General features: G+C 49.2%; 1 protein-coding gene across 1 annotated transcript; it reads right to left on the reverse strand.

Annotated features, from left to right (window-relative positions):
• Window positions 1-1,392: 1,392 nt before the first annotated feature.
• Izumo2 (IZUMO family member 2) lies at window positions 1,393-14,601 on the reverse strand. Its single transcript, XM_029569290.1, is given in 8 exon segments — window positions 1,393-1,435; window positions 3,595-3,715; window positions 9,780-9,860; window positions 12,080-12,100; window positions 12,315-12,401; window positions 14,211-14,285; window positions 14,371-14,445; window positions 14,448-14,601. Coding segments are annotated over 8 exon segments (657 nt in total).
• Window positions 14,602-15,772: the final 1,171 nt, after the last annotated feature.

The raw sequence follows: 15,772 nt of genomic DNA on the forward strand, positions 1-15,772 counted from the left end.
CTCCCTCCGCCTTCCTTCCTCTCCTTCTTTACTTTTCCTTCTGTCCTTCCTTTCTTCTCCCCCTCCATATCCATCCTTCTTCCCCCCTTCGCCCTCCCCCTCTTCCTTTCATTTCCTCGTCTGTCCTTCCGTTTTTCCCGTTTCCACGTCTGCCCATCCTTCCGCCATCCCCTCCCTTTCTCCTTCGTTCTTGACAGGATCGCAGAGGCTTAGATGAGACTCTGTCTTACTTCCTTTCCTGTTACTGTGATAAAATATTCCTCCCGAAACACTAAGGGAGAAAAGGTTTGTTCTGGCTGACAGCTCAAGGTCACACAGCCCATCATGATGAAGTCAAGGCAGCCCGCGCTTGAAGGAGCTGGTCACATGACACCCCATCAGGAAGCAGAGTGCTTTGGTGCTGCGGCCACCCGCTCCCTTTCTCTACCTATAAAATGTCCATATGCATCAAAACAGCCCCAGCAGGCAGGCAGGCCCAGGGGCTGGTCTCCCAGGTAGTCTAACTTCTGTCCAGTTGACAGCACCAACCATCACACCAGCTCACCCCCCAGATAACTAAAAAGAGAGATGGGTGCCGGTGCCAGCCGGCCAAAATGGACAGTACCTGAAAGGGGGAGTGAGGATTGAAAGAAAGAAAGAAAGAAAGAAAGAAAGAAAGAAAGAAGACAGGAAAGACGCTTCTTGGGAGGGCTCACAGTGAATACTGCCAGCCTCCGTTTATTTCAGTTCTATCTTTTTATACAGAAGAACTCAATTAGTTACAACTGCTGTATTTCCCCACCGGTATCTGAGGGTCAGGGAGCGGTCAGATCAAAGGCTTCTTGGATCCTTTTGTTTACCACTAATGCCTCAAGGTCAGGTATTGTGAGGCTCTCCAGAAAACTTCTTCCTCCTGTATGGGCAGGTTAAGTACTGGTTTGCATGACACAAACTCAGTAAATGAGGCTGCTGCAGCTCAATGATTAGAGGCTCCCGACAGATGGGGATGTGGCTTAGTGGTAGAGTGCTTGCCTAGCGTGCATGAGGCCGCAAGCTCAAGAGGGCAACACACACACACACACACACACACACAAAGAGCAGCACAGGGTTGGAACCCTGGCTCAGGGGTCAAGAGTAGTGATTGCTCTTGCTTCTAGGTTCAGTTCCCAGCACCCACATGGCAGCTAACAACTGTTCATAATTCCAAGTCCCAAGGGATCCTCTTGTGGCCTCCATGGGCATTGCAAGCATGTGGTGCACCTACATAGGAACAGCAGGTGAAACAGTCAGACACATAAAATAAACAGTGGGAACCAGTGTGGGGAGGGTCCCCAGGGAATGGACTTAGACACTGAGGAGCTTTTCACAGATTTTATTAACGTCTTTTCTTTCACAAACACCAAAATCACTGGCCTACTTCAGCAGAAGTTTTCGGTTTTGCCTGTATGTCATAGCCCTGGTCAAAAGAAAAATGTGAAGATTAGAAAGAGCACACATCTTTAGAACCAGGACTTGAGAGGCAGAGGCAGGTGGATCTCTGTGAGTTTGTGGACAGCCTGGCCTACATAGTGATTTCCAGGCCAGCCAGGGCTACATAGTGGGACCCTGTCTCAAAACCAAAACCAAACTGAAAATGAAACATAACAGAAAAAAAAAAGAAAATAAAGATAAGGTTTGAGGGCTGAAGAGATGCTCAGTGGTTAAGAGCACTGGCTGCTCTTGCAGAAGACCTGGGTTCGAATCCCAGCACCCACAGGGCAGCTAACAACCATCCATAACTCCAGTTCCAGGGGATCCAACACCCTCTTCTGACCTCCAAGGGCACTGAATATGTGTGGTGCACTTAGATACATGTAGCAAAACACTCATACACATAAAATAAATAAATAATAAATCTAAGAGAGAGAGAGAGAGAGACCCTCAGGGCCTCTCTCTAATCATGGTCTGGCATCATTGGTTTCTAGGCAGGACTGGGAACCAGGGTAGAATGTGGGTGCTAAGGACTCAAGGAGCCAGCAGAGATTGACAGGAGGAAACGGTGCGGAGATGAGGCCACACCCTCTCCCAGAGCTGCGTCCAAGTCCTGACTCCTCAGTTCCTGCCCAAGTGACCTTATTTGGAAACAGTCTTTGCAGGTGTAATTAAATTAAGGTGAAATGACATCATCTCGGGTTTAGACCAAGCCTGTATCAAACACTGGTGTCATTATATGAGAAAGGTGAAGCCTCTCCATGACCCAGAGGAAAAAAATCTACCTGGCTAATACTAACTTAGATGCTGCTTTGGCTCAATGCTCTGACTCTTCACCGAGGCCCACAAGTGAAACAATGCTGAGATGTAGCTCAGTTGGTAGAGCACTTGCCTAACAGGAGCCTGGTTTCCACCTCCAGCACGTATAGATTGGGTGTGGTGGTGCACTGCAACCCCAGCATTTTCAAGGTGGATCAGGAGTTCAAGGTCATAGGGCCAGCTTGGGCTACAGGAGATCATGCCTCAACAACAACAAAATGAACTATAAAAACCTGTCATTCTGACTTCATTTTCTAATTGTGTCCTTTACTTTGGATCACCTATTTCCCCACATGCTCTACTGCTGAGCCACATGTCAGCCCCTCATTGGGGGATTCTAGGCAGGGGCTCTACCACTGAGCCACACCCCAGCCCCTCACTGGGACTCTAGGCAGGGGCTCCACCACTGAGTGCCTGTGTGTGATTGTATATGGTACAGTGTGCATATGGAGGTTGGAAGAAAACTTGTGGGAGTCAGTTCTCTCCTTCCACCCTGTGGGTACCTGGAATTGAACACAGGTCATCAGGTTTAGTGGCAAATGCCTTTATCTGCTGAGCCATCTTGTGGGTCCCAGAGAACTTTATTGTTGTTTGGCGGGAACTGAATCCAGGCCTCAGGTATACAGGGAAAGGCTCCCCCACTGAGCCACACCTCAGCCCCTCACTTGGGGAGTCTAGGCAGGGGCTCCACCACTGAGTGCACCTCAGCCCTAGACAGGATCTCTACATAACCCAGGCTGACCTCAAATTCAATACATAGCTAAAGATGACCTTGAATTTTTTTTTCAGTTCTCTAATAAAAAATTTTTTAGTTCGCTTTTATTTTATGTGTATGAGGGATGTGCACCATGTGTGTGCAATGCCCGTGGAGGCCAGAAGAGGGCATTAGATCCCCTAGAATTGAAGTATGGACAGTTGTTAGCCAGCATGTGGGTGCTGGGAACCAAACTCAGGTCCTCTGCAAGAGCTCTTAATCACTGAGCCATCTCTCCAGGTCTTGGCCTTAAACTTTTATCAGTTTTCCTGCCTAGGCCTCCTGGGATTACAAATATTTACTACCACACCCAATTTATTCAGTGTTGGAAATGGACTCCATGGCTTGACCATATGAGACAAGCACTCTACCAACTGAGCCCCAAGTCCCCACCATCTCCCACCTTCCCCCATTTTGAGACAGGGTCTTGCTCTGTGGCCCGGGCTGGCCTGGAACTTGCAGCAACCCCCCGCCCTTAGCATCACAGTTGTCCACCTCCACACCATGGTGACATCCATGATTGAGGGACTAAGTGGGGGCTTGGGGACTTAGGAGGGTCAGGGGTGACTCACGCAATCAGGATGACCGAGAAGGTAAGGATAGCCAGTCCCACCACTATGATGTTGCCCACCAGTGCTGTTTTCTTCGGGTTGTCCGACTGGAACTTCAGAACCATGCGTGGCTGCCCGTCGACTGGGTAGGTGGAGATGGGCTTCAGCTCTGAGTCACCCTCTGTAGCCTTCCTGACCAAACTGTTCATCCAGCCCCCCTCCATCCCCCCAGTGCTAAGAATTGGGCTCCAAAGCACTTCCATCCTGGCAACCCCCCATGCCCAGGCTGTCCCATTGACACTCAAACTTAGGGCTCAGGGTGCCTCATTACACGGCAGGCATGGGAAGGAAGTGGGAAGGTGGATTCAAACTCAAGAAAAGAGCCAGGCAAGGTGACTTACAACTGTCCTCCCAACACTTGAGAGGCCAAGGCAGAAAGGTTTCTGTGAGACCCTATTAAAAAAAAAAAAAGTGTGTGTGTGTGTGTGTGTGTGTGTGTGTGTGTGGTGCAGCACTGGCTGCTCTTGTAGAGGATCTGGGTTCAGTTCCCAGCACCCACATGGCAACTAACAACTGTCCATAATTCCAGTTGCAGGGAATCCAACACCCTCTTCTGGCCTTTCCAGGCATTGCACCTGTGTGATGCATTTACATACATGCAGCCATGCACATAAAACTACAAAACAAATGAGTAAGAAAAACAAGAAGAGCGGGAAGGAGGGGACAGGAGGGAAGACTGGGGCGAATATGTTACCAGATATGTGCATGAAGTTGTCAAAGAATAAATAAAGGGATTTTTGAGATAGAGAAGAGAAAGATGGGAAGGGGGAGGGAAGGGGGGGTAGAGGAAGAGAAACAAAGGGGAGGGGAATGGGAGGACGCGTGGAAGAGGAATGGAGGCAGCAACACAGAGGTACCACGGTAGGTGGGGCCCCCAGGTAGTGCACACCTTCGTCCTGGGCCTCCTATTTTGAACCCTCCACTCTGCTCCCATCCCTAACTCCCTCCTACTTCCCTCTCAGCTTGACCTCCAAACTGTAACTGCACCCTATCCAACCATCTGACCGCCCACCTGAGTCCAGCTCTGGTCCTTGCTTTCCTTGAAAAGGCACCATCTAGGGGCCAGAGAGCTGGCTCAGCAGTTACAAGCACTGACTGCTCTTGCAGAGGACCTGGGTTCGATCCCCAGCACCCACATGGTGGCTACGAAACGTTCTTGACCCCAGTTCCAGGGGAATCCAACACACTCTTCTCTCCTCTGTGGCACTGCACGACACAGGTGCACTCACATACATGCAGCCAACACACTCATACACATTAAAAAAAGAAAAAGGGCATCATTTACCTCCTGCAGTTCCTCATGGGGCCTGCAGGGTGTGTTCAAAACCACATCAGCTCAGGTCCTAGCTTAAGGCATTAAAAACCCAAGTCTTGGGTTCAAGAGATGGCTCAGCAATTAGGAGCACTGGCTGCTCTTGCAGAGGACCTGGGTTCACTCCCAGCACCCACATGGTGGCTAACAATTGCCTGAAACTCCAGTTCCAGGGGATCTGATGCCCTCTTCTGGCCTCTGTGGGAACTGCATGCAGGTGGTGCACACACATACATGCAGGCACTCAGACTCTAAAATAAAAGTAAGTGCATCTTTGAAAACCCCAAGCCTTCACCATGGTCTTGAGCAATCCAGTCCCATGAGATGTAGTCCTGATTCTAGCTTCCCAGTCACTCTCTGATTCCCTGGCTCTTTATCCTCTTGATTGGAACCACACTGGCTCCTCCCTGTCATAGTGAATTTTCGTGTGTGCTGTTTCCTTTCTTGTTCACACTGTCCCTGTTGCTCTCACATCAAATCTCAAAGGTCATCTCCTCAGAGAGACCCCCTCACCTCATCTGCACTTAAAAAATCTTTATTTTATGTGTATGAGTGTATTGCTTGCATGTGTATAAGTGCACCCATGTTGTGCAATGTCCCCAGAGGTCAGAAAAGGGTGTCAGATTCCCTGGAACTGGAGTTATGGATGGTTGTTAGCTGTCATGAGGGTGCTGGTATTCAAACCTGGGTCCTCTGCAAGAGCAGCTAGTGCTCTTAACCTCTGAGCCATCTCTCATTCAAGAGCACTTGAAGGTCAATCAGAGACAATGGTACTCTGAGAGAATCTTAGCCATTTTCTGTTGCTAATAACACAATATTACAGACTGGGCAAGTCACAAAAAGAATTTAAATAACAGATATCTAACTGGACTTAAAACTCTCTCAGTGGGAGGGAACTCATGGGTGGCACTGTAAACATAGCCAAATGTACATGGATGGGGTGGTCATAGATCCTAGAGAAAACTACCTCTGGTCATATCCCTAGACAAATGTAATTTCTTACTGTATGCTAAATATGGATCCTTATATTTACAGACAAGTATAAAAATTGTCACCCATCAAGAACTTTCATTTTTCAACACATGGAGACGATTATAGAGTTTCACCATTGGTCACACCTAGAGAAAAACTGAGAGCTGACAAGTCCAAAGTTAAAACATCCATTATGGAACTTCTAAACATAAGGTTCGCACAACATAGTAGAAAAGGGGATAAAAAGAATAATAATGCATCCCACAACTCTCATCAATGAAGCTTCCTCATGCAAGGGAGTGTGATGCACACAGAAGGCCACAGCAGGCTAAAATGTAGGGAATAATACACTGTAGAGTGTGTGTCCCTAGATAGGATTTCTATATTAAACCTCACCCACCCATAACTCAGGGAATAATGCAGAAAAAGGGGTAGAAAAGTTGTAAGTTTCGAGGTTAGTGCATGAACACAAGGGAACAAAGTACTCCATGTGAACTTATGCATACGGACTTGCAGCATAGATGACAGCATGCAATAGACCCATGCACACTCAATCAAACAAAAACCCAGCATAGAACTGTGGGACAGGCAGTAGACCACAACCTACTGACAGCTGATTACTACCGGGTGAAGGACAGTATATCCTCACTAAGAGAGTGATTCTGGGGCTGGAGAGGTGGCTCAGCAGTTACAAGCACTGACTGCTCTTGCAGAGGACCTGGGTTCGATCCCCAGCACCCACATGGTGGCTACGAAACGTTCTTGACCCCAGTTCCAGGGGAATCCAACACACTCTTCTCTCCTCTGTGGCACTGCACGACACAGGTGCACTCACATACATGCAGCCAACACACTCATACACATTAAAAAAAGAAAAAGGGCATCATTTACCTCCTGCAGTTCCTCATGGGGCCTGCAGGGTGTGTTCAAAACCACATCAGCTCAGGTCCTAGCTTAAGGCATTAAAAACCCAAGTCTTGGGTTCAAGAGATGGCTCAGCAATTAGGAGCACTGGCTGCTCTTGCAGAGGACCTGGGTTCACTCCCAGCACCCACATGGTGGCTAACAATTGCCTGAAACTCCAGTTCCAGGGGATCTGATGCCCTCTTCTGGCCTCTGTGGGAACTGCATGCAGGTGGTGCACACACATACATGCAGGCACTCAGACTCTAAAATAAAAGTAAGTGCATCTTTGAAAACCCCAAGCCTTCACCATGGTCTTGAGCAATCCAGTCCCATGAGATGTAGTCCTGATTCTAGCTTCCCAGTCACTCTCTGATTCCCTGGCTCTTTATCCTCTTGATTGGAACCACACTGGCTCCTCCCTGTCATAGTGAATTTTCGTGTGTGCTGTTTCCTTTCTTGTTCACACTGTCCCTGTTGCTCTCACATCAAATCTCAAAGGTCATCTCCTCAGAGAGACCCCCTCACCTCATCTGCACTTAAAAAATCTTTATTTTATGTGTATGAGTGTATTGCTTGCATGTGTATAAGTGCACCCATGTTGTGCAATGTCCCCAGAGGTCAGAAAAGGGTGTCAGATTCCCTGGAACTGGAGTTATGGATGGTTGTTAGCTGTCATGAGGGTGCTGGTATTCAAACCTGGGTCCTCTGCAAGAGCAGCTAGTGCTCTTAACCTCTGAGCCATCTCACCAGCACCATCATCTGTACTTTAAACAAAATGTATTTTATTTATTTTATGTGTATGAGTGTATTGCCTGCATGCATGTGAGTGCACCCATGTTGTGCAATGCTGCGGAGGTCAGAAGAGGGCTTCAGATTCCCCTGGAACTGGAGTTAAAGAAAGTTCGTAGCTGCCATGTGGGTGCTGAAAATTGAACCTGGGTCCTCTGCAAGAGCAGTCAGTGCTCTTGACTGCTGAATCATATCTCCAGACCCATCATCATCTGTACTTTTTTTTTTTGGTCTTTTTGAGACAGGGTCTCCCTGTAGCCCCAGATGTCCTGGAACTCACTATGTAGACCAGGCTGGCCTTGAACTCACAGAGATCTGCCTGCCTCTGCCTCCTGAGTGCTGGGATTAAGGGCGTGTGCCACCATGCCCGGCCCCATCATCTGTACTTTTATATTTATTGTACGTGTATGAGTGTTTTGCCTGCATGCATATAAATGTACATGGATATAAATCCATGTGAGTGCTGTACCCATGGAGGCCAGAAGAGAGTGTCAGATCCTCCAGAACAGGAGTTACAGGGAGTTGTGAGCTGTCATTTGGGTGCTGGAAAACCAATCCGGGTCCTCTGCAAGAGTGGCAGTGTTCTTAACCGTTGAGCCGTCTCTCCAGCCCCCAATATTTTTTATTTTAAAGATTTTAATTTGTGTGTGTCTGTCTGTGTCAGTGTATGTGCAGATGTGAGTGCAGTTCCCATGCAGGCCAGAAGAGAATGTTAGATCCCCTACAATTGGAGTTATAGATGGTTGTGAGCTGCCACATGGGTATTGGAACCTGAACCCCATTCCTCCACAAGAAGAGCAAATGCTCTTAACAATGGAATCATCTCTTCAGCCTCTAATCTTTTCTATTAAAAATATTTATGCCAGGCGTGGTGGCACATGTCTTTAATCCCAGCACTAGGGAGGCAGAGGCAGGTGGATCTCTGTGAGTTCAAGGCCAGCCTGGTCTACATAGTGAGTTCCAGGACAGCTGGGGCTACAGGGACACCCTGTCTCAAAAAGACCAAAAAAATAAAAAGTGTGTGTGTGTGTGTGTGTGTGTGTGTGTGTGTGTGTAGGTGAGATAGGAGTTACTTTTCTCCTTTTACCATGTGTATCCTGGGGATTGAACTCAGGCTGTCAGGTTTGGCTGCAAGCTCCTTTGACCCATGCTCACCAGCCCTGAGATAAACTCTCTGTGTGTAAAAACTCTGTGTGTGTGTGTGTGTGTGTGTGTGTGTGTGTGTGTGTGCACGGGCGCATGTAGCCCATCAGGTGTTTTCCTCAATCCCTCTTTACACTATGTTTTTTTTTTTTTTCTTTTTGGTCTTTTTGAGACAGGGTGTCCCTGTAGCCCCAGCTGGCCTGGTCACTATGTAGACCAGGCTGGCCTTGAACGCACAGAGATCCACCTGCCTCTGCCTCTTGAGTGCTGGGATTAAAGGCGTGCGCCACCACACCCAGCTACACTATTTTTTTTAGATAGGCTCAGACTCTGTACCCCTGGTTGATCCGGAACTCACTGTGTAGACCAGGCTAACCTCACACTCACAGAGATCTGCTGCCTCGCCCTCTCTCTGCTGAGATCAAAGGCGTGTGCCACCATACCTGGCTTCCCCTCCTTATTTTTTGAGATGGGGGAGCTCACTGAACCTAGTGCTTGCCAACTCTGGTCTAGGCTGGCTGACCAGAGTTCCAGGAATCCATCTGTCTCCTCTTCCCCCAGAGGTGGGGTTACATGCCTGACTTTATATTCAGGTGCAGGGTGAAATTCCTGTCCTCATGTTTACAGGACAAACACATCACCAACTGAGCATCTCCACATCCCAACAGATAGTCTTGACATGCCAGACTGGCAGTGATCTCCCTATGATCCCTAGGCTGGCCATGAATTCCAGATCCTCCTGCCTCGGCCTCCTGAGTGCTCAGATGACATAGGTGCCCCACCAGGTTCCAACAGGTTAACCCGTCCTGGAGCGCCCCACTGTGATGTCGGGGACACCTTAAAGTTCTAGAGGACTCTTCATGCATGGTGAATTTCAGACTGTGGAAAGAACTTCTGGGCTGAATGGAGAGGGAACTGCACATGGTCTGTAGGGATCCTTGAAACCCACATCCACAGGGACAAGGCTGTCACCTCTCCCACCCCACCCTCTCCCGCCCCAGCCTCTCCCGCCCCACAAGCTTACCGAAGCAATACTTTTCTTTGATGCATTTGGGAGCGATTTTCTGAAAACGTAAACAGTCCAAGACATCCTCTTGAAACAAGTCTGGGCGGGGGGAGTGAGAAGTAGAACAAAAGCAAACCCAGAGAACAGGCAGGAACCGGGAGGGAATGGGGTGGGGGCGGGGGGGGGCGGGGAGGCTCCTGGGCCTCTGAAGTTTGGAAGAACCACTAACCAGCAGAGCAGGAGTAAAATGTAGGAATTTCATGAGAAAAATGCTTTTTACGTAATTATGGAAGAGTTAAGAAGAATTGCAATAGGCCAGATGACTTAATATTCTGGTCACACAATTGTTCAGGGGCTCTACCCCTGAGCCACACCCCAGCCCCTCACTGGGGGATCCTAGGCAGGGGCTCTACCCCTGAGCCACAACCCAGCCCCTTACTGGGGGACTCTAGGCAGGGGCTCTACCACTGAGCCACACCCCAGCCCTCTTTTGACTTGTTGAGACAGGGTCTTACTAGGTTTCCCAGGCTGCCCTTGAGTTTTCGATCCTTCTCCCTCAGCCGCCCCCAGTAGCTTGGATGACAGGTGTGAACCAGCCACCTACTCCACACATTCCTAAGCATTAATTTTGAATTTGCGTTTTTCCTGTCTTGGAGTGTCCTCTGGCAAAGGTGCATGTGGCCAGCATTCACTTAGCCTGACTCCTCCTCCTCTGTGTGCACACAGGAAGATGACATGCTTAGGCTCCCTGTGCAGCAAGTTGTCCCCATGTTACCTACATCCAGTCAATAGAGACGTGTGTTGTGTGTCAAATCCAGGCCCGGCCAAGAAGCTTCTGGTGTGATTCCCCAGATTCTGTACAGCAAGTTTAGGTCAGAATAGGGGCACTGGGATTTCTTTTTTTCTTCTTTAAAAATTTAAATTACTAGTTTTATTTTATGTGTATGAGTGTATTGCCTGCATGTGTGCAAGTGCACCTGTGTCATGCAATGCCTGTGGAGCTCAGAAGAGGTCCTCCCCTGGAACTTATGTTAAGGACAGTTGTTAGCTATGTGAATGCTAGGAATCGAACCTGGGTCCTCTGCAAGAGCAGTCAGTGCTCTTAACCGCTGAACCATCTCTCCAGCCCCGCCTTTTTTTCTTTAAAGGTTTATTATTTATGTGTCTGTGTGTGGGTTTGTCCCCATGAGTGTAGTACCAGAAGAGGCCAGAAGAGGGAACTTGTGGATCCTCTGGAGCTGGAGTTACAGGTTGCTGTGAGCCACCATGTGGGTGCTGGGAATCAAACCCAGGTCCTCTGGAATAGCAGTAAGTGCTCCTAACTGCTGAGCCATCAATCCAGCCCAGGATTTGTAAAACTGCCTGGACTCTCTGGAATTCAGCTGTGGGGGAGACAAGCCCTAACTGTGGTGAGCTATCGAGATGTGGGGTTTATTCTTTGATGTAACACATCCTGTCATGTCCTCAAGTTATGTAGATGCCCAGTTTGCAGTCAACAGCCACTTTTATAAACTCTCAAAAAGCAAATCTTGGGGGAAAAAAGCAAATCTTGGGCTGGAGAGATGGCTCAGCGGTTAAGAGCACTAGCTGCTCTTGCAGAGGACCCGGGTTTGGTTCCCAGCACCCCCCACCCATGGCAGCTAACAACTATCCATAATTCCAGTTCCACAGGATCCAACACCCTCTTCTGGCCTCCTCGGACATTGCACATATGGGTGTACTTACATACATACAGGCAAAACACTCATACACACAAGAAAAATTTTAAAAATAAATAAAAAGCAAATTTTGAGCTTGACCTATTGACACCTGTAATCCCAATACTAGGGAGACTGGGGCAGGAGGACTGCCCTGAATTCCAGGTCAGCCTGGGCTACAGAGACCCCGTCTCAAAAGAGAAAATCAGGGTGGGACAAGGGTATGGGGAGGCCACTCAGTTGGTAGAATGCTTGCCCTGCAGCACAAGGGCCTGGCAAGCACAGCCAGGCAGAGTGGTGAGTTCTTTTACTCTCAGCTCTGAGGAGGCAGAGGGAGGCAGATCTTGGGGGTTTATTGATAGCTACTCAGACTAAGCAGTGAGCTCCAGGCCAGTGAGAGATCCTGTCTCAAAATCAAGGTGGATGGCTCATGAGGATGACACCAAGTTGCACACACACACACACATACACACACACACACACAGAGAAAGCAGCAAACTACCCTCTCTTAGTGCCCTGGTTTTGGGGCAGTGTGTGTGGCACTGGGGCTTGATGGCAGGGGGCATGGGAAAATGTATGGGAGGGGAGGACGGAGGAACAGATGGTAAAACCAGGACTCACGGCAGGTTTTATGATCACAGGCTGTAAGAGAAGAGAGCAGAGTTAGTGGTGTCGGGACAGAGGCTTGAGAATTTAATTGGAAAGTGCCTGAGGGAGGGATGGGGTTCATCAGGGGAAGGAGAGAGAGGAACAGTGGATGGAGGCAGAGTTGCAGGGGAAGAAGGGAGGAAGTTCGGAAGGCAGAAATGGGATGCACAGGGAAGGCAAGGAGGGGTCCGCTGAGAGCAGGTAGCACCTTTTGATTCATAGGCGTGCAGGCCTTTCTTTAGCTCCTTGATCCCGTGCTCCCTAAGGTTCACCAGCTCCTCCAGCAGAGGACCATCTGAGGACAAAGCAGATGCTTGTCTGAGGGTATGTCCAGACCAGCGCCCAGCCAGGTACAAAACAAGGAATCGGGGCTGGAGAGATGGCTCAGCAGTTGAGAGCGCTCATTGCTCTTCCAGAGGACGGAGGCTCAGATCCCAGCACCTATGTTAGGTGACTCACAATCACCTATAACTCCAGCTCCAGAGGCTCCAACACCCTCTTCTTGCCTTTGACATGTGCATTCATGTGTACACACCTATACATATATGCATTCATGCACAAATAAAATTAAATCTTTTTTTAATAATTAGGAAACTGAAATCAGTGTATAAGTTACCTTTGCTCCTTGCTCTGAAAAAGTACCTGACAGAATCAACTTAAGAGGGAGACACGAACAGGCATGTTGGAGTATGTCTTTAATCCCAGCATACAGGAGGCAGAGGCAGGCACATCTCTGAGTTCGAGACCAGCCTGGTCTACATAGTGAGGCCCTGTCAGAGGAGAGAGGGGAGAGGGGAAGGGGAGAGGGAAGAGACAGAGGAGAGAGGAGAGGAAGAGAGGAGAGGAGAGGAGGAGAAGAGAGAGAGAGAGAAAGAGAGAGAGAGAACAGAGAAGACAGAGGAGGGTGAGAGAGAGTTGCACAATGCCCATGTAGGCCAGAAGAGGGTGTTGGATCCCTTGGAACTGGGCTTACAGATGGTTGTTAGCCACCATGTGGGTACTGGGAACTGAACCTGGGTCCTCTGCAAGAGCAGCCAGTGCTCTAACCATTGAGCAATCTCTCCAGCTTCCCTTTTTTTTTTTGGTGTGTAGAGGGCGTAGGGATGTACATGTGCCACAGTGCAAGTGTGGAGGCCAAAGGGCAGCCTTTGTGAGTCAGTTCTCTCATTCCATTCGGTGGGTTCTGAGGCTTGAACTCAGGTCATCAGGCTTGGTGGCAAGCACCTTTACCTGCTGAGCCATCTTGCCAGCCCAGAGAGCTTTATTTTGGCTCACAGTGCCGGGGACTAGCACTTCATCTGGCAAGAAGACACAGTGGCCGGGGTGGTTCATCTGTGGCAGCGGGACCTTACAATGCAGCTCAGTCACATCTTGGCAGGTCAGGAAGCAGAGAACAGGGGGCTGGAACCCTCACATCCCATTCTCAATGGTTTGTGTTCGCTAGCTAAGCCCTATGTCCCAAAGTTCCACAACGCCCCAAAACACCGCCACCTACTGGAGACAAAGGTTCAAGCACATGGGACCAAAGGTGGGCATTTCACAGACCACCAGGGAGATGTTGGTTTAGTCAAGAACTCCAGCGCTGGAGAGATGGAGCACTGGCTGTTCTTCTAGAGAACCAGGGTTCAGTTCCCAGCACCCACACAGTAGCTAACAACCACCTGTAAGTCCAGTTCCAGAGGATCGGTCGGCCTCTTCTGACCTCCGTGGGCACTGTATGATGCAGGTGCACTTACCTACATGCAGGCAACACACTCATAACCATAAAATAAAAATAAATAAATTCAATGCATAAATAAAAAAGATCTCAGGGTGAACAGGAAAGTGAGGCTGTGGGCCTGTCCACTCCCTGTGACGGCTGCCTAGAACCACAATCTCCCACAGAGAGCTTCCGCCTCTGTGACTTAGCTGTGTGCCTCTGGAGAGCTCACTGACCTCTCCAAACCTCAGGTTCCGCAGGCTCTGTAAAGTGGGAATCTCCGATGTGTGCTTCCACCAAGCCTGCCCACGGGTGCAGTAAAGGATGCATGGCTTGGTTAGATTTGGTGTCCAGGGAGGAAGCACGGGGGTGTGGGAAGGGCAGACAGGAGAGGGGGTCCCCCACCTGTCAGAGAACTAATCTTTATGTGCTGGATTCCCCTCTTGAAAGAGGTCACCACCGCCTCCAGATCATCCACAGCTGGAGACCAGAAGGGAGGACACGTCAGAGGGTCTCCCTGAGACCAGGCCTCCCCCAGCCTCGCTCCCAGCACCCCAGCACACACCCACTTTGCCCACGAACACATTGAGCGCATAGTCCCCGAAGAAAGGCCCTTCCATGCCCAGCATTAGGGCCTGAGCCGCGCCCCCAGCCCTTCGCTGTGGAAGCGCTTGGGGATGATCTCGGCGCGCAGCTTCTTCAGGGCATCCTGCACAGACCGGTCGCACTGCAGACAGCCCCAGCCCCCAGGGCTGCCCAGGCTGCCCAGGAGCACAAGGGCCAAGGCCAGAGGCATGGTGTGGGCTTTGTGACATCACAGGGCAGGGCCAGAGAACACTCAGGAGGTCCATCTAGACCTCTGGAATTCCATCACTTACCACATCCACTGAGTACTTACTGTATGCCAAGTGCTGTTCCAGGTCCTCCAGAGCCTGGGCCGAAAAAGCAGGTGGACCATGCCCCACAGCCACTTGAATTTCTTCATTCAACAGGATTTTCCCTTCCCTCCCTTCCTTCTATTAATTTTTTTATTATTTTCATTTTATGTGTGTGTGTTGTCTGCATACATTTAAGTGCATCTGTGTCATGCAATGCCCTCAATTTGATGGTTGCTAGCCGCCATGTGGGTGCTGGGACTTGAACCCAGGTCCTCTGCAAGAGCAGCCAGTGCTCTAGCCACTGAGTCATCTCTCCAGTCCCTCTTTCCCTCCCCCCTCCTTCCCCCTCCCTTCCTCCCTCTTTCTCTTTCTTTCTTTCTTTCTTTCTTTCTTTCTTTCTTTCTTTCTTTCTTTCTTTCTCTCTTCTCTTTTGTATCTTATATAGCCAAGGCTAGCCTCAAGCTCACTAAGCAACTGAGGATGACCTTGAACTCCTGATCCCCCTGCCCTTGCCTTCTGAAAGCTGGGACTGCAGGGCACAGCACCACACTTACCTTACCTAATTTTAACTTGAAGTTTTAAAAGTGGACTTCTAGGGGCAGTTGAGATGGCTCAGCAAGGACAGGCACTTTGCCTCTAAGCCTGATGACCTATGTTTGATCCTTGGGACCCACATGGTGGAAGAAATGACTCCCACAAATTATACCCTGACTGCCACTCAAGTGAAATGACATGCACACACACACAAATTTTTAAAAGTAATTTTAAAAAGCTTAAGAAAAAGTGGCACACAGACACCCTGTCTCAAAAATCGGTAATAATAATAATAACAATAAATTATAATAATAATTCAAAATTGGACTTCAGGACTGGAGAGATGGCTCAGCAGTTGAGGCCACATGCTGCTCTGGCAGAGGCCTAGAGTTCCACTCCCAGCACCCATGTGGGGCAGTTCACAACAGCACTCCAATTCCAGGGGATCTGACCCCCTCTTCTGGCCTCCAAGAGTCCCGCATCCATATACACATACAGACACACACACATATAATTAAAATTATATATAAAAATAATTGTTTTTTTTAAACCGAG

The sequence above is a fragment of the Nannospalax galili genome, unplaced genomic scaffold, assembly GCF_000622305.1.
Source record: "Nannospalax galili isolate Female #2095 unplaced genomic scaffold, S.galili_v1.0 scaffold960, whole genome shotgun sequence".
Taxonomy (NCBI): Eukaryota; Metazoa; Chordata; class Mammalia; order Rodentia; family Spalacidae; genus Nannospalax; species Nannospalax galili.